Below are 23708 nucleotides of genomic sequence, written 5' to 3' on the forward strand. Positions count from 1 at the left end.
AAGCATGCCAAGTTTCAAATATGAATGCTAGATTATAGACATCTTTAGTTGTAAAAACAAGAAAAGTTGCTTGAAGGTTAGGGCAATCCCTCTGAATGCAGTCTGATTTAGTCTCCCTACTCATACATCTCACTTAAAAAAGATAGGGTTTTATAGCAAAGTACTTGTACACATAAGTAGCTCAAACCAGATTCCCTCAAACCAAGTGAATTATAGAGGTAGAGGAAGGCTTGAATCAGAATTATGCACAAAAGAGACAAAAAAGAGAAACTGAGCCTCAAAAAATAATTTCCAATGAATTGAAATTACCAATAAGAGTTTCTTAAGCTGGGCTGTATGCACAGCAATGTTTATTGGGCTACTTCCTACTGAGCTCTCAATCAAAAATAGTCCCTGGGAAATCTCTCCCTGGGCTCTATCAAATTTTGGTGCCCTGGCCTCACATTTGGGGCATCATACGCTGCTATGACTAAACTTACAAGCATTTCCTCAGGGAGGCAACCACCAGAATGTCAAGGAGTAGGGAAGGGGGCTCTGAGAACCTATGCTCACAGACAAGCATGCCATCAGGCCAGTCATAAAGGATTCATCACCACAGAGACAGAGTAAGTATGTGAGAGCCGAGGATAATGTTCTGTTCTCTCTCTCTTCCTTTTCTCACACACACACACACACACACACACACACACACACACACGCTTCCCTAAAGGGGAAAGTCTAACCTTTGGATTGAATTTATCTTCCTGCCAGCTTACACAGGGAATCCATTTTGTTCACAAGAGCAAACTACGCACTCTGAGAAGAGGTACCCTTCATGCTCTGGAAATCAGATTTAGGAGCAAAAATATTCCAGAAAGTAGAGACCACCAAGGCCAATGCTGGTGGCAAGGAGCGAGAACAGCTTGCCACAGAACAGCAGCCAGATGGGGCCCAGTGGGAGAAGCTGAAAACTGGCCACCGTGGCACTCAGAGACTTAATGGGGCATTCAAAGACTATGCACATCAAGGCAGTGCTTACTGACGTGAAGAAGGCCCAGGGCTGATCCATGAACACTGAGCTTAAGGAGAATGCAGACTTCACACCAAGCTCTTCTTGCCTGCTTCCATCCAAAATGGTCTGCTCAAAACTCACAACACCTTGTCCCTCACACCTGTCTGTCAATCTAATTCTCACTCTCATTTTTTTCTTTCTGAAAAGTAATTGCTCCCTCCTCAAAGGCTGGATTTAAAGCAAGACTACGAGGGACCTCTCATTTTCCAAAGTAATTCCCAGGCTCTACTCAATCAAGGAAACCTTATGGACTTGGGGAGTTTTCAGAACATAAGGCAGCAAAGTGAAAGCCATCTCTTTCAGGAGCGAGCTAAGACAAAAGGCACCAAAGACATTCCTGATGGGCTTCTGTTCTTCCAGCCACAGACTTACCAAGAGTGGAAGGGAGAACAAGAGGATGGGGAGAAGGTAGCTGTAAACTTTTATTTTTTCTAAGTCTGGAGCAAATATGAACTGTTAACATTCATTAAATCTGGGTGATAAGTATCTGTCTTCTCTAGACTCCACGTATTTTCAACATTACATAGTTACATTTTTTTTAATCAAGTTAAATTCAACCAAGAGGGCTAAGCTCTGAGAATTCCAGGGAATAATGAATTTGCCCACCTTTCAAAGGTTTTGTAAATCTTTCCAGGTGACAAATATCACTTTAAGCAAACAAAATATTTGAAAAATCCTGACTTACAAAGGAAATCAGTCGGGAGTTGATTATTCTCATTACACAAGGGTTCTTTCCTTTGTGAAAGAATCTACCACAGGGTTTCTATAAATATGGAATGTCACCACACTGGTTTACATGGGGTCTAATTTACAAAACAAACACCCATTTGCTGCACAGCTTTTTCAGGAACACAACTACCATTCAAAAGCATATCCTCGGGTTCTCCTGAGAAACCCGATCAGGTTTTCTGTTCCAGACAGAAAGCACTTTGAACTATGTTACGTGCTGGGACAAGTCATTTGCCTTCACTGTAACATCATTTTCATGATTATAGAGTGGGAATACTGGTGCCTTACAAAACCTCTTCCAGAAGTGCTGTGGGGCTGTGTGGCCGTAGCCAATAATTTTAAGCAAAATGTTGAATGATGGCAAACGAGATTTCCGCATGGGAGCCCAAGTTCCTGGAACTGGCAGAGCTGTTCCCCCCACGCAGCTGACAGCACTGTCCTCACCATTCCCCAGGGACACAGGGAGGCGCTAGCAGCCTGGGTATGCCCACTGGAAGCAGAGTGACCCCACACCATGTAGCCCACACAAAAACCACTCCTAACTACACAACAACCAAACAGGAAATGTAACTTGAAGAGCATTTCCCTCTACAAACAACTGATCCTCTGGGACTTTCACTTCAAGCCTCTCAATTGTTTGAAGTAAATGAGGCTCACATTAAAGGCCAGCCAGTCACACATCAAGAAATCAAGTCTCCTCCAAGTGGGGGAAAATGGCCGTTCCAGAGCCAGCCTCCCGCCTCTCACACACGGGCATCCTGTACAAACGGCTTCATTTACCCACATCTCATACACTCGATCCAGACAGGCTTGGCCTCCCCTCAGCCCTGGATGCTGAAATACACATGCAGAGGGGTCGACATCTAAAACTCCAAGCAGATGCCTCAGATCCACTGCAGCGTCATAATTGAAAGACTCCAGCTTTGCCAGGAGGTGACTTCATCCTTTTTTAGTACTCTCATTCTAACAAGCAATCCCCCAACCCCTTAGCTTCAGCCTCGGGCACAGTATACTAAAACCACAGCAAAGACAAGGGCGAGGTTAGGGAGGGAGAGGTCTGCAACTCCTCCCACCTTATAAGTCTGACTGGCAATCAGAGAAAAACCAGGTGGAGCCACTGTGGGACCCAAAACAAGTGGTTCCCAGGGTAAGAGGAATTCCAAAGCCTGAGAGCCCTCTATGGAAAATGTCCTGCCTCCAGTCCCCTAAGGAGAGAAATCTCAGGATCATTAGCAAGCACTCTGGCTGAGCTCAACTTCAGTGAAGGTGTATGGGGAGAGAGGTGATCTCTAAGGTAACCAGTTAATTGCCAATAAGGAATGATAATAATAAATTAGCAAATACTAATGTAAACTAACTCAGTTCTGTGGCAGTTGCATGGAGACGACAGAGGAACAGTTTATTCTGGAGCACATCTTGCAAGTGGATCCCCGCTGGGAAATGCGCAACCTCCCCTAGATGTGAACCTGGCCAACAAGAAAGGACGTAAGCAATGGGTGGCCCTAGAATGTATCTTGGTAGAAGCGGAGCCTTTGATTCTTTCAGAAACCAAAATGAGCACACTTGCAAAGTTACGGGCCACACTACTTTCCATTGCTTCCTTCTGCAGCCTGAAGGTTACTTTTGACCCTTAGGGATAAAACTTAGATGGTTCCAGACCCTGTGATGACAAGGAAAGTGAAATGAAAAAACACTCACTGAATGGTCTGTCAATTTGTTTTACTTGGAGGTGATGCTCTGTCATTTCCTTGCTATCCAAACCAGCCTCATCATACCTATTAACTTTCTAATGACTTCTGAATCTGAGATGATAGGTTTGTGGCTACTTTTCTAGTTCCTTAGCCCAGCGTTTCATCCCAACCACAGTAAATTCCTAACTTTAAAAACTCTTTTAGGGATCTAAGGATGCTGAGTTATTTCCTTCCTCTTCTTTTTCTTCAAAACCTAGCTTATATTTTTGTTTCATGATTTGCACTAATATAACATGCACTGAGACTTTCTGTAGGGTAACTGGAAGCATTCAATTTGGTTTGCCACATACATCCTTGTTCTGCAAACTCTTCCGGCTGCTATGTCAACGCTACTTATGACACTGCTCTGTGAATGACCTTAGCAGAGCACACACACACACCCTGAGAATGTCTCATATCAAAGAAGCTACAGCTTGCTAGCAAAAGGTAGAAAAACAGAAAGGAACAACTCAACACTGAGATTGAAACCAAAACCTAAGTCCCTATGCCCCTATGTCTAGAGTTCTGGAAGCTCTTGCCCACTCTCACACACTTAGAGTTGTCAGCTCAGAAACGTTCAATGTTAGAAAACTAAAATTTTTAAATGCCTCACCAAAGAGACTGGGGGGGCTTTCACCCCTCCTGAAGGCACTAAAGACTCCCACCAAAGTCTCCACTACCAGCAGAAGAAATGAGCTGCGTTTTCTTCCTGCAAAATGACCATGGCTGGGTGACAAACATAGGAAAGCAGGAATACTAATGTACAAACAAGTAACACTTTCCAGTATCAAGAGGCACCCAGAGGCATGCCTCCATTCCGTAACATTGGAAGAAAAATTGTTTCCCATATTTGAAATATTTTTAGAAGAATCTTAGCAAACTGGCAAACTACTATCTTTTTCTTTCCTCCATTCTTTCTTTTTCAACCTCCTTTCCCCTCTCTTCACCCCTGCTGCCATACACCCATACACACACACGTTCACTTACACATAACACAAGTCTATGGACTAAATAAACAAGGATGTCAAGGAATGCAAATCTCACCCTTCAGTTTAAAATATTCAAGAGATCCCTGACCTGACTAACTCTACAAAAGCCTTCTGTTAACAGCAAAGGCATCCTCCATTTCCCTCCTCAAATTTGTGTACAAAACCACAAATTCTACCTAGGTGATTTCCTGACCAACATCAGAGGATGAGTGAATAATGAGATACAATTCTAGGCAAGATGATCTCTGTAAATACTAAAGGCTGAGTTCCAATTCTCTAGACTAGGGCCCCATTCCCTTTACCTGCCTAACTGCACTTAAAGTCATGTACCCTTTGGTTTTCAGAGCCAACAATGTTGAGATGTGGCTTGATTTGCACACTGAGGCAAAAGTTAGCCTCAAACCTTGAGAGCTCAACAGTAAATCTACAGATAAATGATGGCAGGGCTTCCGGGGAAAGAGAGAAGCAGATCACTAAGGAGCTTTCCAAGTAAGACAGGGTTAGAAACTCTCTTGGATTGCTTGCAGGGAAATCATGTGGGTGATCTCAGCTCCCAACTAGACTGTGAACTCTCCGAGGACAGAAGCTACATCTTATATTTATTTGAGATCCCCATGGTACCTGCCACACAGCTGAGCACATAGTGGATACTCAAACAATGCTTACTAATTTGATCTAAGCCATGGTAATAAACTTCAAGGTGTGACAGAGTGCTATGAGGAAAACGGTTCTGACTCCTGTATAATGCATTGCAAGTAAGCTTTCTAACTGATTCTGCAGCTAATGAAGGGAGTGGGCTTGTCACAATGTTGCTCAGCAAAGGAACCTAATGTGTAGTGACCTTTGGTCCCAATCAGGATAGTAAGAACTTAACTTATGCTCAGAAGAGATGCTATCCTGAATCAAAATGACCTGTTTACTTATCTGTCTCCCTGTAAGCTCCCTGGGGTCAAGGATCAAGAGTTTTATTTTTGTATCCTCGGCAAGGAGTGCAATGTCTGGCACATTCTAAGTGTGCAAAAAATGCTACTGGCTTGAATTAATGAACAAAAAAAAGAAGGGTTTAATGAAATAACATAAAGAAAATATGTTTTCATAAGATTTAACACAGAAATTTGCATAAAATCATGTATTTATCACACCTGTAGCCCTGATTACTTTGTGCTATAATTGCTTAATAAATGTTGGTTTCTTAGATGGATTTATTAATAAATGAGGAAAATACAAAGAAAACGTAGGAAATATATCACGATATTACTATCCTAGTAATGGAGACTATCCTGTCATACCTGATAGGAGCATTGATCACACCACACTGCAAAGCACCTGTTTGTTTGCTTGTCTTCCCCATTAGAACATGCATTCCTTCAGATCAGAGACCAACCTTTTCCATTTCTCTAACACCAGAGACTAGAGCAGAATCTTACAAAGAATAGACACTCAGAAAGTATTACCTGAATATACAAATCAATCATTTCCAATCTTCCATAGATTTCACTGTACCTAAGCATTCTACCTATTCCATGTTTGGGGCCTCTGGTCAGAGAAGAAAAGCAGCGTCCTTTTCCCCATGCAGTGACAGATGTGTTAAATGACCTGATTCACGTTTTTTGTGAATGGGTCTCTCCTCTTTCTGAATGGAGTTGTGTGTTGAACTCTCCAAGATTGTGTATCAGAAATGGTCACTTAACATCTCTGAGTTCAGCATACACTGTTGTGGTCCTGACTAACCCTGGACACTAGATCTGTGTGATTTTGTTAAATAAGGAGGATATCTGTCTTTGTGAGTTAGGGATAGGATCAGAATTCAGATTTCCAATGGTACTTTGCTTCATTCTGACCATAGGAGAATCTCAGAAAGAACACCAGGATCTTAGGTAAACCATGCAGACATCCTTATATGTCTCTGGCCTCCATCAAGTATCTCATAGACCCCATTTCTCTAGAGCCTCAAATTGGTTGCATAAATAATCACCAAGCCTCAGTATTCAATTCTTCTATCTATCTCCACAAGCAACAGCAGTCAGCACCTAAACACACAAGCTTGGCATCTTTTACCTCCATTGTTCAATAGTCCAATATGAATAACTATACTACTCTATAGGCCTTACATGTATATAACCAGCATAAATCACTCTTTGGTTACAAGTACTCAGGGAGTTGCACTCAGGTATACAGGCCATTACAAAGCAATTCTCCAATTATTGTCTAGTGAAGAGATCTCCAGTTCAGGGGGCACCTACATGTCAGACCTTTTACATTACACAATGTCATTGTTATTCCTCGGACCAACCTTGCATGGTAGATGTGTCCATTTTGTAGATGAGGAAACAAGAGACTCAGAGGGATTCCATAGCAAAAGATGTCTCCCAGATTCAAAATCATTGTCCATCTGATTCCACTACATAACACTCTCTCTTCTTCTCCATTGCTGAACTTTTGATGATCCACAAGTCTGCCAAAAAGTCTATGATCTAGTCCTTAGTAGTATTCACTGACATTCATAATTTTAACTGAGCCTACCTAACATAGTACTGGATTTTCAATAAATCCTTATTTACTGATTTATAGATTGAAGATATTGGTGTTTTTGTTGTTGGCAGAATATCATCGATTTCTCATTAAATGGACTGCTGTTTGGTCCCTTTAATTCTGTTGAGAATTATTTTTCAGGAACTACAAAAAGAAATTGATGCAAGTGGTCCTAAAACCCTTTGCCCTATGAAACTGATACAAATACTATGGGGCCATTTTATATGCATCATAGCCCAGGTATGTCAAACTGAATTATTTCTAAGGCGGGAAGGAATCCCTGAAACAGCACCTACCAGAGAATTATAGAACCATGTGATCTAGTACTCTCTTTCTCTCTCTCTCTCTCTCTCTCTCTCTGTGTGTGTGTGTGTGTGTGTGTGTGTGTGTGTGTGTGTGTGTGTGTGTGTCCAGCTCTGTGAGGCTGAACAAGTCCCTTAGCATTTCTGGACCTCCATTCTCCATTTCATCATCTACTGAAAGGCAGTCTATCAAGATACCTGATTGCAAGAATCAAAGGAGACAATAGTTGTGAAGGTGTTTCGAAAAATGTGGAAAGGCTCTCCAATATGCAGTATTCCTTTCATTAGTGACCTGGAAGAGGGTATATGTCTCCCAGTGCATCAAATTCCCAACCAAAGAAGGACTTAAGCAATTCACGGAAAAGTGAAATCAACTTAAGAACTATTATTTATAGCCTACCACCCAGCCACCCAGGCACCATTATTCACATTCTCACCTATTACACTGAAATATTTCAATAGCCAGCAAACACTGAACTGCATAGTGTTAAAAAAAAAAAAAAGAAATTCTTCCATTTGAAAACATTCATTCATAGTAAGGGAAAACAGAGCTAACTCAGATGAATAGCTAAGTTCTGAAATTTTCATTATTAGTAAGTTTCAACCTCCTCACTTGTCAAATGCCAACATAAGAACTACCAAGAAATGGCAAAGTGGCTTTTTAATTTTTTTGTTTGCCTCCCTTTAACTAGCACTTTCTTATTCACAGCAAAATATGTATATGACCAAAGAAAAGGCAAAAGGGGGCTTTGTGGAGGCTGAATCTCTCTCACACTGGAAAATTGGCCCCTGCGCATTCCAGGGTTCATCCATCTTCAAAACTACTTGTGGACTCTTTCTCGGCCACATTAACTGTAATATGGTACCACTTGCTGGCAAGCACGCCATATTTGCAACAGGTGGAGTTAATTCGTATTATGCCAGAATACCATACAGGGATTTCAAAGGCTCAGACCCCTTGAGCTCCTTGCAAAGTCCGATATGTTGCGTTACCCTTTGCCTCAAGAAGCACTGGTAGCAAACCCTGGTTACGGAAATAGACTCAGGCAGAGAATTTCTCCGCATTCCTGCTAGGGAGTGTGTCCACAGTGAGGCCTAAGGGGTCCAGCAAGCGGCATGGGAGAGGGGTCTCCGAGTACCTCCCAGAGCCACTTAGCTGCACTCACCTCTGGCAGAGGCACCCCGTTGATGATCAGGTCTGGCTGCTGGGGGCCCTGGCTGTTGAAAGAGTGATGATAGATGTGGTTGGCACTGGTATTACGTGTATTCTGGTTCTCCACATTCAGGAAAGTGCTCTCAGAGCGGCGGCAGCCCAGGGGCAGCGTCTGCTGGTGGTAGTCGAAATAGTTGAGGGACGAAGTCAGGGAGGAGCAACTGACAACGTTCATCTTGTCTGTTTCCTCCACATCCCGGGGTACCAGGCGAATGTCATTCTTACTGATTTTTTTCTTCTTGCTTGATTTCTTTTGATGCCCATAGGAGTACTCAGCGATTCTATGTGACAGAAAAGGCAGCATGTATCGCTAACGCCCTCCCAAACCATTCATTGATTAATAAACATTAAGCACCCCAGAGGGTCACACCCCATCTCCTCTCCAGTTTCTTATCCTGGCGCATTACATCATCGGATTTCTCCCTGTGCTTTTTACATGCGAAAACAAGCTGTGGGCCATAAAGTTTTCACAGTAAACATGGTAGCCTCCCACACTCCCCACCCCTACCCGCACCAAAAAAAGTTTCTCTGCTTTGGATTTGGCATTTCTCATTGTGAGTGACCATTTAGGCAAGGGTGGAGGGATGCAGAAAGTTGAGCCTATGGGAGAGAAAGCATGAAAATGCTCAAATCTGGAGTAGCCCTGGAAGCCAAAGGAACTCCTAGGTGAAATAAAAAGCAAGTCCTAATTTAAGGGAAAAGGAGATCCAAAGGAATAAAAAAAAATAACCCCCTTTCCAGTTCCTCCAGGCATTTGCCATGTGGCAAATACCCTCAATCAGGTTCTTCTATGATTGACCTAATCAGTTTGGACTGGGGTAGGAGATCAGAATCCCGTCCTCTGATGTATCTCAGCTCCTCTCCTCCACACCCTCCTTCCCCCTGCCCTAGCCCTGCTCCCTTCTACTCCCCACCCCACACCCTCCACGCCTGGAGAAGTCTGATAGCCAAACCCATTTGAATGAGGGGAAATGCCTTTTTACCTCTTTCCCCTTAGGCTCACTTTCTCCTCTGCCTTTTTGTCTTGCTCCTCGCTAATGGGAGAAACCGAGATGCAATGCAGACACTTGCTGTTTTGTCCTTTTATAAAACAGCCGAGGAGACAAGTGATGGTTAAACAATTACTGCAAAGGAATTTAAAGGTTAGTGCATTCAGCATCCTTCTCCATTCAGGTGTACCTACAAGCAGCTGTGCTGCAACTGGAACATAAAAGCTCAATTTAATTAACACTGACACAGACCCAGCAACGTGCACCAAAGACTTGACCAAGCATTAACAGACTTGCCAAAAGAAATACATTAAAATGTAGCCAGATTCTCAAAGTCATTTATTACTTTACATGTACTGATTCAGCTTATTGTTTGGAAATTCCATTTCTAGGCAATAATCAGCAAAACAAAAGGGTTAATAAATGATACAGGTTGATCTTTACAAGGGAAAGACTATGCCTGTATTCTTGCTCAACAAAGCTAATTGTCTGAATACAAAAAGGGAGCCCAATTCAAGCAGCAATTGCAGATCATCTCGCAAGTCTCATAAATGAATGCATTGAAGGAAGAGGCTCTGCAGAGACTGAGAACAAGAAATCTCTGCATAATACATGGAAAGACAAGCTCTTGAACTTTCTGTTTCTAAAAAGTCTGAGCAGTTGGGGAGATTGCATATTTCCAGAGGCAAATTCCTGCTCTATCCCAGGAATATTCCTAGAGTTACGTTCCCCTCACCCTTTCCCTCTGTGTTCAGACAGGCTTGCAGTGATGGCAAGCTAATGCTACTGGGGCTTGGGAGCAAATAAAGCCCCAAAGACCCCAGTCAAAACCCCAAAGACCCCAGGACTGGGGTTGGTTTTCTTTTCTAATCTGTTTACAGAATCAATAGGACGTTCTAATCATTTTGTTTACCCAGGATTGGTAAATTTGGCAATGCCCTGTCCGATTATTCAGCTGAGGCATTCAATGCGCAGCTCTTTCTGTACTGACCAATTATTTAATTAAACTGTACTTCATTAATCCCAAACCATCACAGGGAACAGAACTCTTTACAAAATACACATGTGAGTGAAGTTGGAAAGCACAGAGATTTGCTTTTTTTTTTTTTTCTCAATTCAAAAAGCTCAAATGTTTCCTCCCTATTTAATGATCTCCCTGGCAAGCTCTGCAAAAGAGCTCTCACTTCTGGTCATACATCACCAAGAGGTGGCAAAGCCTTCAATATCTTTATTTCAAGCTTACTTCTTTTCCATCAAGGAAAGGGTTTTATGCATTTACTTCATGCTAAGGAAATAGCTTAAAAAGAGTCCCCTCTGTCATTATCTCCATATAAATAAAATTTTACGGACCCTCAATTTTTCTCCTATAAAAATTGTCACTGGCAGTCACAGGTTTCAAAGGTAAGAGCAATATTAATTTCCATTTCTCCCATCTGAAATGACTCACAGCTTAAGGAAAGAAAAGTCATGGCCATTTCACTAGTAACAGGATTAAAGCATTTATGAGGCATTGCAGCTGCTCTTTTATGGCACCTGATTGATATTCATGTGTGGTTAGCATTTGTCTACTAACTTGTGTAATGCAGAGAATAGTAAAAGGGGAACAATAATTGCATGGCTGTTACATATTCAGGGGGCTCTGATTCACAGAAGTGTGCATTTCAGATGGTGTCAAATACAAATTGGATGGACCTACAGGAACATATTTTGACTGATTAACATGCAAGCACAGATGGTACAAAAGACACACTGGATGTGTAGGTGTGTGGAAAGCATACACGCACACCTTGGTTGGAAATAGCATCATTCATTTTCAGCAAACTAAAGACACAACTTTTTTTTTCAACCATTTCAATGAGACACTGCTGGAAAAAAATTACGTGTATTACTGTAAATTGGATTCTAGAAATACTTAGACTATTCAACTGTAAGGAAGGGCTTCAGCAAGACCCTTTAATGTGCTTATCAGGGAATCTTTTTTTAAAAAAATACTGTGTTCCATTCCAGTTTCCACATTTCTATTCTCTTTCTCTCTCTCTCTCTCTCTCTCTCTCTCTCTCTCTCTCTCTCTCTCTCTCTCATACACACACACGCACACACACACACTCCTACACACACTTCAAAGGAAACTGTAACACAGTAGCCCATAGTGACATCCACTGGCAGGGACTAGATCTTAAAGTCACAAACAGAGTCCCATATTAAAGGAAAGCACCATCAACTCCAGAAGATGGCTATTTTTACTGAAACATCTGGATGCAAAGTCCTGTTCCTTCTTGGGATGTTTGGTCTCTACCCCATAAACCAACCAGAAATTTGAAAATACACAGATGAGTGGTAGAATTTCACTTTACATAGCCAGATGTTTGGGGACTAGATACAAAAAAGGCAAAGAAAAAACTAAAAAAACTCTAATCACCATCTTCCCCACACACTCCTGTTATATCTTCCCTCAGCTCTCTCTTTCCTACCATAGAATCCCACTCACAGGCTCTCTCCAGAGTTTATCTCTACAATAGAATAGGGCAGATGCCAACACGCCCTTTCCTCTAAGTACCTGTCTCCAAAACATGGTGTCCCCGAAATCAACTTGTGGTACTTAGTGGCTCTGCTCTGCTGAAAATCAATCTCTCTCTCTCTCTCTCTCTCTCTCTCTCTCTCTCTCTCTCTCTCTCTCTCCCTCCCTCACACACACAGACACACACACACACACACACACAGACACACACACACACACACACACACACTCTTACCTGCCATAACTTCATGGTGACAGCTGTGCAAATTTTAAAATGATAATTGCTTTTCTAAGCATCATCATTATTTGACAGAATCCATTCAAACAGTAAACTATTATCTTCCAGCAAATTGTCAGATCAAAAGTATTGATCAATTTGAACTGCCACAAACTTTTCCCCCTCTGCCAAAATGAAGCGCTGTATGGACGGGTGCATGCATTCACGTAGGAAACAAAAGCAGTGCGATTTTCACAAAGAGACACAGATACACCTTATTCATCCAAGACAAAGAAAAGAAAGTTGGCTCTACCTGCAGTTGTAGGTACGGATCTCTTTGTTGTCTCGCTTGCACTTGATTGCCACGAAGATCATAGTGACAAAAAGGATGCCGGCAATGGAGCCCAGGGCAATAATGAAAATCAGGGACAAGTTCACGGAGCCCATTGACTCTTGGGCATCGAGAGCAGGGGACAGGTAGATGAGGACGAGCGCAGAGGCAGAGAGAGACGTCTTGCCATGGTCGTGGGCCACCACGATGAGCTCATAGGAAGCCTTGGAGCTCTCGCTGAAGGTGCGAGTGGTTCTGACTTCGCCATTGACCTGGTCTATTTCAAAGAAGCCACGGTCGCCCTCGGTCATATCGTAGGTGACCCGGCCGTTCTCGCCCTCGTCATAGTCGTCTGCTTTGACAACGGTCACCAGGTAGCCTATGCCGGAGTTACGGGGGATGTAGACCTCCGCGGTGCCGTTGATAAGGGGTGGGGCCGTGATGACCGGGGTATTGTCATTGACATCGAGGATAATGACTCGCACTGTGGCGTTGCTCTGCAGCGAGGGCAGGCCACCGTCCTTGGCCAGGACCTTGAATTCGAATGCCTTGGTCTGTTCATGGTTGAAGGATCGCAGCGCGTAAATGTCGCCTGAGTTGGGGTTAATTGAGACATAGGTGAAGACAGGCATGTCCCGCACCTGCGACGGCACAATCTGGTAGGAGACGCTGCCATTGAGACCCAGGTCGGGGTCTCGGGCTGATACAGAGAGCAGATAGGCGCCGGGCGTGTTGTTCTCCTGCACAATGACCTGGTAGTAAGGCTTAGAGAAGTGCGGGTGGTTGTCGTTCTCATCTGTGATACGCACGGTGAAGGACTTGGCACTTTGCAGCATGGGCACACCACCATCGCGCGCCTGGATCGTGAGGTTGTACTGGTCGTGCTGCTCGCGGTCCAGCCGTCCGTCAACCAGGATAGTGGAGAAGCTCTCATACTCCTGCAGCCGAAAGGGCACGTTACCGAGCAAACGGCACTGCACGCGCCCATTGAGGCCAGAGTCGCGATCAGACACCCGCACCAGTGCAATCACGTAGCCCGGGGGGGCGCTCTCGCTCACCTCCACGAGCTCGCTATTGACCGACAGTAGGTTGATGACTGGTGGGTTGTCATTGGTGTCCAGAACGCTGACGGTGACCTTGCAGTGTGCCGGGATGGAGTTGGGCCCCAGGTCCTTGGCCTGCACGTCCAGTTCATACACGTGGCCCTCTTCGTAGTCTAGGGCACCGGTGACGGTGACCAGGCCACTGTGCGGGTCGATCTGGAAGAGCTCACGCGTGCGGTCATTGACATAACCATAGAAGGAGTAGACCACCTGGCCATTGGTGCCCTCATCTGGGTCGCTGGCATTGAGACGGATAACAGGAGTGTTAGGAGGTGAGTTCTCTGGCACGCTCACCGCATAGGTGGACTCCCCAAACACCGGGTTGTTGTCGTTGGAATCGGTCACCTTGATACTGAGGCCAACAGTGCCCAGGTGCGGCGGATCGCCGCCGTCGAGTGCGGTGATGCGAAAGCTGTAGTGCGACTGCGTCTCGCGGTCCAGGCTCTTCTCCACCACAAGTTCAGCAAACCGTGAGCCATCGCCGCGTGTCTTGATCTCCAGGCCAAAGAGCTCGTTAGGCGTGAGCTCGTATGTCTGCACACCGAAGCTGCCGGAGTCGGGGTCATAGGCGCTGTCCAGCGGGATGCGAGTGCCGGGGCTGGCAGCCTCTGAGATCTCGAGCTCGATCTGTGCCGCCGGGAAGCTGGGCGCGTTGTCGTTCAGGTCTTTGATCTCTACCTTAATCACGCAGATCTCCATTGAGCTGGACATGACCTCGAGCGAGATGATGCACTTAGGACTCTGGCGGCACAGCAGGTCGCGGTCGATCTTCTGCTTGGTGACCAGCAGGCCTGAGCTGGGGTTGATGTCTACCAGGTGTGGAGCTGAGTTGGACACCACACGGAAGGCAGAGGCCTGCCGTGGGTCCAGCGCGAAGCCAGCCTCGCGCGCGTCCTTGGCCACATTGGCGATCACCGTCCCGGCGCGCTGCTCCTCTTCTACCGAGTACTTGAGGTTAATGAGGGCGGCCGCCTGCGTCCACAGTACCGCCAACAGCAGCAGCACCGGCAGCAGGAGCGACTCCATAGCTGCGCGGGGCTCTGCCTGGCCTCGCCTCTCCACACCCCTCCGAGGTCGACGCCGCCGGCGCTCCAGCTTCCCACTGACTCGGGCAGCCTGTTGCGTGCGCCCCTGGGCCCCGGAGGCCTCAGGAGGAGTCCCGCCCAGGGCGGCCCGGCGGCGCGGCGGGGAAACCCGCGCCGGCTCCAATGCTGAGGTTGCAGCAGACTCGGCGGGGGCTCGCGGGGGGCCCGGGGGCTCCGGGGGGCGGAGGGAGCGCCGCACGGCCCCGAGCCCCCTCCCTCCAGCCCGGCTACTCAGTTTTCCCCCTTCAAAGTTAGCCGGGCGAGACTGGCCGCAGCGGCGCAGGGCTGCGGGTCGGACAGCTTCTGTGCGGCCGGGTCCACGCGCTGCTGAGTGCAGACCGCACCTGAGACGAAGGCGGGGAAGGCGGGGAGGGCGGGGAGGGCGGTGGGGGCGCAGCCTCTCAGGCAGTGCCCGGCCCGCCGTGGCGCACCGGCACTGGGGCTGTAGAGAGCGTTGTCTGTGCACCTGGCATGCGCAAGGACTTCTCCCCAGCGCTTCTGGCTCACTGCGGAGAGATGACCCGCCTGGAAAGCGCCCTCCGGGGTCTGGCGGGGCCACGCTGACCTTTTCGAGGCCTGCTGGGGAGAAAGGAGGATCGCAGGCGCGAGTCTGAGTTGCCGACTAGCGCCGCTGGCGCCTGGCTATCAGGCGGAGTGGGACGGCGGTCCCGCGGCCGGCAAAGGAAGGAGGAGGGAAAAGATGCTGACGAGATGAGAGCTCGCTCCTTCGCGCTGAGGTTGGTTTCAGAAGCTTTGGGGGGCGCGTCTGTCCAGGATCGGAGGTGGGCGCGGAGTCCCCCCAACAGAGCTGTTGGACTGCGGGCTTCTGCGTCTCAGAAAACAGTTACCAACACAGCCCGAGCCTCCACGTCAAGTTTGCGAAAACGGGGCGATGCAATTTGTTCACGAAAATCAAAGTCGCGGTCTTTCCAATGGCCCGGGAGGCGGGGAATGGGGAGAAGGGGAAGGGAAGCGACAACAGTACCGGCCAGGAGAGGCGGGGCTGCCGCCACGGGTACCGGAGGCTTCTCCTCCTCCCTCGGTCTGGGCTGGGGTGTCGCTCTGAGGGCCGCCGCCGCCGCCGCCGCTGCAGCGGGAGGAAGCCCTCCTAGCTCAGTCTCATGTCGCTGGGGTCCGCCTCAGCAGCTGCCACTGTCGACGTTTAGGTCACCGCCAAAGTTTACTTGCGGGAGCGTCTGGATTCCATCCTCCTGGAGAGGAACTGGCCGCGCTGCGTTGGGCTCCCTTTCTGTCGGGTGCTCTAGCACTCGGGAGTTCTGTCTCGCTCTTTTTCTGTCTCAGGCTGTGTGTCAATGTGTAAGAGAGAGCAAGAGTGTATATGGTGTAGGGAGTGTGAATGTGGAGTGTGAGAGAGCAGGGGTGGGAGGTTTCGGATCTCCGATGAATCCGCTCAGCCGGAACGCCGCGAAGCGCAACGCGCCAAGGACCCGCGCCGGGCTAGTGACGCGGGTGCCAGTGCCCCCAGGGCAAGCCGAGCATGATGCGCGGGAGCTGTCCTGCCGTCTGTGACCGCTGGTGAGTCTTCCCACTGGGCTCGCCTCCGCCGCTATTGCTGCTGCTTCTCCTTCAGATGCCGCAAACTACTGGTCGTGGAGTCTGGAGAGAGCCGGAGAGAGCCGGAGCTGCCGAGCCCCGCTACGCCAGGCGCTGGCCAATCAGCGCGCAGCCCAACGGGCTCCGGGCTTAGGGCGGGGCCAAGGCGCGAGGGGCGGAGCGGGGAGGGGCCAGCCGGAAACTTACACACTGGCGGGACCAAGAGATACCGCGGCTTGCTGAACCCAGGCTAGAGTCTGGAAAGGCCTGGCGGGCAGACCAGGAGAGGGCAAGAGGGCTGGCTGGAGCGGAGAGGGAACGTGCTGGCTCTGCAGCTGAGCCTTCCTGGGAACTGCGCGCCCCTCGTGTTTGTTGAGACTACAGGAAAGATGAGGATTTAATTCTCTCGGCGTGTTTATCTCCTCATACATCTTCATATCTTGAATATAACATTCATATAAATTCTCTCTCTCTCCCTCCCCCCTTTTTCCTTCTCTCTCCCCTTTGTCTCCTCACACTGGGTTCCCTGGGTTCCCTGTCAGTCTGTTTCTCTGTCTTTCCCTCATCTCTTTCTCGGGCAGTGGAAGGAAAAAAGGGAAGGAGAAAGCGCCCGCGAGGTGGTCATTCATCCGGCTCTTGGCCGGTGAGTCTTTACTTCAGCTGAGAACCGCGGCAGCCAGCCTTCTGGACCGCCACCCCCTTCCCTCCTTCTCGGACAGACTCAGTACTCCCCCCACCCCCACCACCCCTGAAGGGCCCCTGGCCCGGTTCGGTTCGCACTTCTCTGTTGCTTGTTAATCAGATGGGATCTGCGGCGCGGTGACTGAGCCCAGAGAGGGCTATGCACATTTTGTTGCCCCTCACCCCACCCTGTTGGAGAATTTAGCTCACTAAAAATAAACTGTATATTTGGGAAGAGCTGGTGGAGCGGACGGTGCCGCGCCGCGCCGCTTCAGGAGGGCCCCGAGCCCGGCGGGAGCTGCGGGCCTGGCGCTCTGTCCACGTAGGTCTCCAGCAGCTGAAGCCGGCACGGGTGTGCGGGGAGCCGCAGCCTTCCCGCGGTCCCAGGGGGCCGCCAGCTCTGCTCGGGCGGTGGTGGTGGCGATGGAGACAGCGGCGTGTGCCAGTACTGAGAAGGGGGAGGTCGGCGTGGCTAGGACTGACTTCAAACTCAGCTTGCCTTCCGGACTGAAGGCGCCCTGGAGCAGAAGGGCACTCCTCCCCGCCCTGTTCTGAGCCTCTTAATTAAGGTCACCGGCGGGAAGAATCAAAAGCATCCCGCTGAACAAGTTGAGGCTTTTTTTCATAATAGATTGAGGGTGGTGGGACCGGCTTTTGAATTCACAATTCTTGGTAGAATAAACCTCCCTTCTGAGTGAGTCGTCTCGCAAATTTGGGAGTCTTGGTTGAGCAAACTCATAATTAGCCCAGCGACATTGGCCCGAGCCTGTGGGCTTAAAATGAGACTCACTTCTGCCCTTTAAAAAAAATATTAAACAGGAAAAGGGAAAAAGACATTTGGAGACACAATAGGTTTTCTCAAAAATGCCATATTCTTGCAGAAAGCAACCCAGCTGCTTTTAAAATATTTCTCCTTCCCAGAGGGACTAGTTTAGCAGCCTTTACCTTGGCTGGGCGTGGGGAGGGAGAGGACAGCTTCCTCCTACAGAAAGGAATTATTTCGGAAGTGAGGTTACGACCCCCCTGAACGTGCATCTGAGACCAGAGGGAGGGCTCGGGAAGCCAAATCCGCTTTCCGCGTGGGGGGTCGTTTCACTCTTTTCGCATTAGGATCCACTTCAGCCCAGAACATCACGGAGAATATCGAAGGATTTGCAGAGTATCATTTCATTTCGGTCTTTCAGAGGTGCAAGTGGATAGCAGAGTAGTGGCTCGAGGGAGCCCTGTGGCCCACCCGGTTTTCTGCAGACCTCTTTGGAGACGTGGGCAAGTAGTAGAGGAGAGTGACAACATGGCAGGCAGCGTAGGCACACGCACCTCACGGGCTCCTCGAAGAGAACGGCTCCATTTGATTTATCACAGTTATTTACCTTTGATGTCAGCGAGTGGGAATGAAGTGCATCTTGGTCTAATTAAAAAGGCCTAAAAAGGCATTTGAAATGGGTTTCCTATCTGATCACGGGATGTGAGTTCGGCGTTTGGCAGCTTTCTAAAATATTGCTTGGACTATTTAAACAGAACAATTAGCAGCATGCTAAAATGTTTTCATGCTATGCTTAGAAGCTTTTAGTTGTAAACTTTAAGGCGATTCGTTCCCCTTTGAGTTAAAAAAGGATGATGCTGCTTCCTTGTGGCGAAGGCTGTCAGGAACCCGCTGATCAATAAAAGTAAACTGGCGCCTCCACGGCTTGATTGAGCGGGAGCGAAGAGTCTGAGAAGTAGTCTCGGCCATTAACAATCCCCCAGGTAACGAGAAATGGAAGAATTACTCAGGTAAAATGATTAACATTGCCGTGGCATCTGAAAAGATGCACACAACAAGATAAGGAGGCTGCGGACCTCTTACATTGGGGAGTGCTAATAGAATGTCTATATTCTGCTGTCTTTTAAAGACAAATAGGAGAATTCAATTCATGTACAATGCCATTACCTTTGTAAGTGAAATCACATTGTAAAGACTTGTTCTGCATTTGCAAAGACAAACGCGCTCTTCGCTAAGGAAATGGCACCGGGCTCCCTGCTTCCTGATCTCTCTTCACACTCGAGGAGCCCCTCCTTTCCAAGCAGAGCACCCCAAGTACTTCCAGCTGTACCAAACCGCTTTTATGGAAGGCAGGTGCTGAGGGAGGACTGAGGCATGTGCCTCTGCTTTCCTTCTTTCCAATCACCCAAGCACAGTAATAGTTACACCTTCCCTCCAGAAAATAGCTCTTCCACCCCCACCCCACCCCCACCCCCGTCTATTCATAAAGATAATCCTAACGCGTTTGCTCTCAGAAAGTATTTTTTCCAAATGGACATACTTGATCATTATACTTCAACAATACTATTGACTAAGTGAGTGGTCGAAAACACCTTCGTGATCAGAAATTTATTGATTAACTGAATAAAACCATTCTTCGTGCAGATAATAAAAACAAGAAAGTTCTCCCAGTCTTAGCTTCCCTTAACTTCAACCCTGAAGGGAGCCCCGCCTCCTCAGACTCTTTAGAGACACAAGAGGGACATCTAGTGACCGTCCTTAGTATTTTTGATTCAACCTTTGCTGAGAAACACCAAGGCTCTGGGACACCAACTGCAGTGCTGCGGCGCCTGGGCCACCTCTCTGAGCCAAGACAGCTCTTTGGGTCACTGAGGCTGGAATCCAAATTGACAAGGGTATCATTTTATCTTCAAAATTTCAGCCCCACCACTGAAATAATGCTGAATGACAATGGAAGAAGAAAATCCAAAATTGGGAAATCCTTACATTTAAATCAAGCCAACAGGTAAGGATAACTCTTGCTGTCTTGACATTAAAAAGCAGGGGTAAAAGGTTTTGTTCAAAAAGTTAAAACTGATGGCAGGAACAAAGATACCAAGTTATGAAGACTGTAGCACTGACAAGTTTAGGGGAGCTTTCTGAGATTTTTTTTTTTTAATGTTTGTTTCAAACTCCAAAGAGATAAGCCTTCAGGTTAACGAAATTTTCTCTCTCCCTTCTTCCCAGCCATCCCTCCAACACATCCCATCTCTCTGCCCTGGCTGTAGAAAAGTGGATTATCTTCTAGTTTGTCTTTTGTTGCATCTCATAGGCATTCCATTCTAACAGGGTGATCTGACCAGCTGCCTGATGAGGTTCTCTTAGAGAGAAAAGCTTCATTTAAAAATTAGCCAAAATAAAACTTCCAACCTCCATATCTGATCTCATTACTTTGGTTGCAATGCCTAGAGTAGAGAATATTAAAGAGTAAAAAGAGAGGAAATAGCACAAAACTGGAAAGTGTCATTATTTAAGCCATCATCTTATTTAATCTTTACAGTATCCCTGGGAGGTAAAGAGACTTTGCAGATGTGGAAGCCGAGTTGCAGAGCAGTTCAATGATTGGCCAAGATGGCCTCATTACACAAAACTCAACCACTTCCCTTGTGAAATCAACAAGTCCTGGCTGTGTGGCCAGCATTGTGTTAGGGACTGAGACCTATTTTGAAAAGATGGTCCTTGCCCTTGTGAAGCTTTAAATTCAGTTGATTAATTTAATAGCAGCATATAATTCTATGTACTATAGATTTTGCTAGAGGAGGAACTAGGATGAGGGATATCATGTTGACAGCTTCCTGAAATTCTGTTCCCTTCTGCGCAAAGTGATTGCCCAATTACTATGCACACACACACACACACACACACACACACACACACACACACACACACACACACACACACACTGTCCCAGGCATCACAAGGAAAGGCATTAAGAGCAGCAGCCAGGGATGTAGAACTGCTGGGCAGGGGTGGAGTGCAGCTTCCACCATCCTAGATGCTGGTTCTGACCCTTCTGAAATACCAGGAAGACTAGGCAAGAGGGCCAAGAAAAGTCTTTGAGGTCCCTTGTACTTTTCCCCCTCCTTTCCTTCCATCCCTCAACCCTCTTCCCACCCTGTGACAGAAGATAACAGTGACAGCCAGGGAGCTGTAGAAAAGAAAAACAAAGAGTAGAGAAAGTGTTCTTTATGTGCTAAAATTGCTCACCACGGCCCTGATGCCTGCCTTTTTCAAGAAACACAAGAGAAATAGGAGACAGTGGTGAAAAAGAGATAGAAAGCTATTAATCACTCCAAGCCTCCCCATTTTGACAAGGCTAGCATCCCTGAACAAATTATGCCCAAGTGCCCTCCATGCTTACCCCTTCTCTTTAGGGATGGCACTTCCCACAAGGCCAAACCCCTGCTGCTGCAAAACTCATAACTGTCCCCAAATAAACACACATCACGGGGACCACTTAATTAGCAAAGGCTAAATCAGCAGATACATTTCAATAAATGACACTGCTCTCTGACAACTTCTGTACTACCCTGCAGTGCCTACCTGTGATGTCTTGACAGCACCATTTGGGCTCCCAGCATTATTGCCTCAACCTTTTCATGTGAATTCTCTCCAAGTAGATTCCAAACGTTGTTTTTCTAGGTGCAAACTCATGCCAACTGTTATTGTTACCCACCACCACCACTTTTGAAAACAAAAAGCTTTCCTTCAAAGGCACTGTGATAAATCATACCCAACCTTCCCACTGCTGCCTCTCTCATCCCAAGAAGAAGAGTAGGAGAGACATGCCACAGCCCTCCCCTCCAGGGGAAATGCCTTCCTGACAACTTGGGGGAAAAAACTATCTAACTGAATGCTAATTAATGGTGACAACTGAAAATGTATGGACTAGGGATGCCCTCCTTTAGGCCCAGCCGTTTTTTTTTTATGCAGCTACTCCCAAACTTTAAGGCTGCAACCTAGCACATGGATCCTAAGGACACCTACACCATGTGTAACTCCATCAAACTCGTGCTCCAGACAGCGGCTTGGCTTTTGACTCTCAGCCCAGACTTCTCTCTCAGTCTCTTCTGCTACTTCTAGAGTGGTTCAGGTGGACCAGGAAAAGGGGCAGAACTATTGCTGAAAGGAATGTTTGAAGGTGCTGAAAGACTCTTTATCAAAAGATGAGCACTACAGGCTAGGCCTTTCGGATAAGCTTTCCTAATTAAAAACTAAAAATCTAGCTAGTTGCCTGGTTTTAGGAGAGTAAAGTTCTTTTTGAAGATGTATACAGGATTGGAAAAAACAAACCAGATCTTTCAGGGCTTTGAGATACATGGTTGACGGAGCTGGGGTGACTGTGTGAACTCTGTACTACAGTACCTCTTTTGCATTAAGTTCCCATAGACAGTAATAACCAAAGAAGTAGTGAGAAGAGGAACACAAAAGTCAATCTGATAAGCCAACCTCTGGGGCTTCTCCAGGTATATTGTGCAAAATATCTCAGTGAGGACACTGGTCCTCTTACATGCTCTTCAGCTACAGGTGAACAGGCTGGGCCTAGGTTTGCTCTTGGTTCCTCCAAAGCTTCTCCCAGAACTCAGAAGATGCCTAGTGTAGCTCCCTGGAGTTCCATCTGCTCCACTGACTGATTTTCCACTGAACTAAGAAACTTACTTGTTGGTTAATGTCAACTTTAGAAGGAAAGAAAGAAAACTAATAAACATGAAGAACTGCCAGTTTGACAGCCACAGTTACATTACCTGGGCTAGCAATGTAAGTACCAAAGGCAGGTCACGTATGCCACTAACAGCACAATGCATAATATCTGTTTAGGCTGACAAGCCCTGGGGCAGTGGACAGTAAACTGAAAGGGGGAAATCCCAGAAGGAGACAGAGAAAGCACAACAAAGGGACAGGTAGAGCAGAGTGGCAGGAAAATCATTTTTAGCAGCAGAGAAGTTATGCACCTTTTATTCAGTGAGAAGAAAACAATGGCTTGCCAGCTGGAAAAGCATCCTGATTTAGGGTCCAAACTTTTGCATATTGGTGCAGTGGACTTGGGGAGGAAAAGCATATTAATTTGTGTCTGTTGTCTACAGCTGGGACCAGAATAGCCATAGAGAACCAATGACCTTTCTTCCAAAAACTGGGAGTTGGGAGGGGTAGGAAAAGGGAGCGTCCTGTATCAGAGGGGACACCAGCTGGGCTGAGCTGGGCTGGTCTCTTTCAGCAAAGATCAGAAAATTCAGCGACCTCAGTACCAGGGAATAGCCACTTAGGAATAGCAACCTAGGCAGCAGTGATCAAATTAAGTCTCATGCCTAATGATGGGTTGGTAAAAAAACGAACAGTCAGAGGGGAGCAGGCCCAGCTTGAGGCTTAGGCAGCTCTGCATGTTTTCTTCCTTGGGAAACGGTGGAACTTGAGAAAGCCTCGCTGTCTGGCTGTGCAGTTTCATTTGGGGGAATAGGCAATCAGTTCTGGAAAGCTGACTAAAAAGAGCGGATAGGATGATAGCTCAAAATGAGATCCATCAATGACTATGTTGCAGCCCCAGCCAAACAATCAAAAGCAAATAGTCAGCTTCTAAAATCAATGCTTCGTGAGATGATGAACTAGCCAGTGGAGTTCTCATGGGGGTGGGGTGGGAAGGAGGTTGGGGAGGGAGAGTAAATAAATTCCCTCTTTCAAGCCACCCACCAAAGCAAGCAGCTGCATTTCCTTGAAACAGCAGATTTGGTTCCTAGCGAAATCAGAACAGCAGTCTCCTAGCAGAGCAAAACAAAGGAGCAGGGGGTGAGACACTTTTGAAAACAGGAAGGCGTTTTGGCAACAATCACGGGAGGGCTGGTAAGCCATTGTGCTCTTGGGATCCATCTGCTGAGCTCCAGAACATC

General features: G+C 47.1%; 1 protein-coding gene and 1 long non-coding RNA gene across 3 annotated transcripts in view; one reads left to right on the forward strand and one right to left on the reverse strand.

Moving 5' to 3' along the window:
• PCDH19 (protocadherin 19) overlaps window positions 1-16514 on the reverse strand; it is a 107224-nt gene extending 90710 nt beyond the window's left edge. Inside the window, exons 1-3 of one of the 2 annotated variants that reach the window (XM_017666133.3) lie at window positions 12584-16514; window positions 9530-9670; window positions 8500-8827 (exon numbers count right to left, since the gene is read on the reverse strand). In XM_017666133.3, the coding sequence (XP_017521622.1) occupies window positions 8500-8827; window positions 9530-9670; window positions 12584-14730 (2616 nt within the window). In that variant the 5' untranslated portion in view covers window positions 14731-16514. The remainder of the gene's footprint in view (window positions 1-8499; window positions 8828-9529; window positions 9671-12583) is intronic. The other variant, XM_017666142.3, reaches the window with a different exon arrangement.
• On the forward strand, window positions 13131-20172 carry LOC140847398 (uncharacterized). The gene is made up of 3 exons (XR_012127380.1): window positions 13131-13260; window positions 19709-19792; window positions 20014-20172. It is a non-coding gene; the product is annotated as an uncharacterized lncRNA (long non-coding RNA).
• The last annotated feature ends 3536 nt before the right edge of the window (window positions 20173-23708 follow it).

The sequence above is a fragment of the Manis javanica genome, chromosome X, assembly GCF_040802235.1.
Source record: "Manis javanica isolate MJ-LG chromosome X, MJ_LKY, whole genome shotgun sequence".
Classification (NCBI taxonomy): Eukaryota; Metazoa; Chordata; class Mammalia; order Pholidota; family Manidae; genus Manis; species Manis javanica.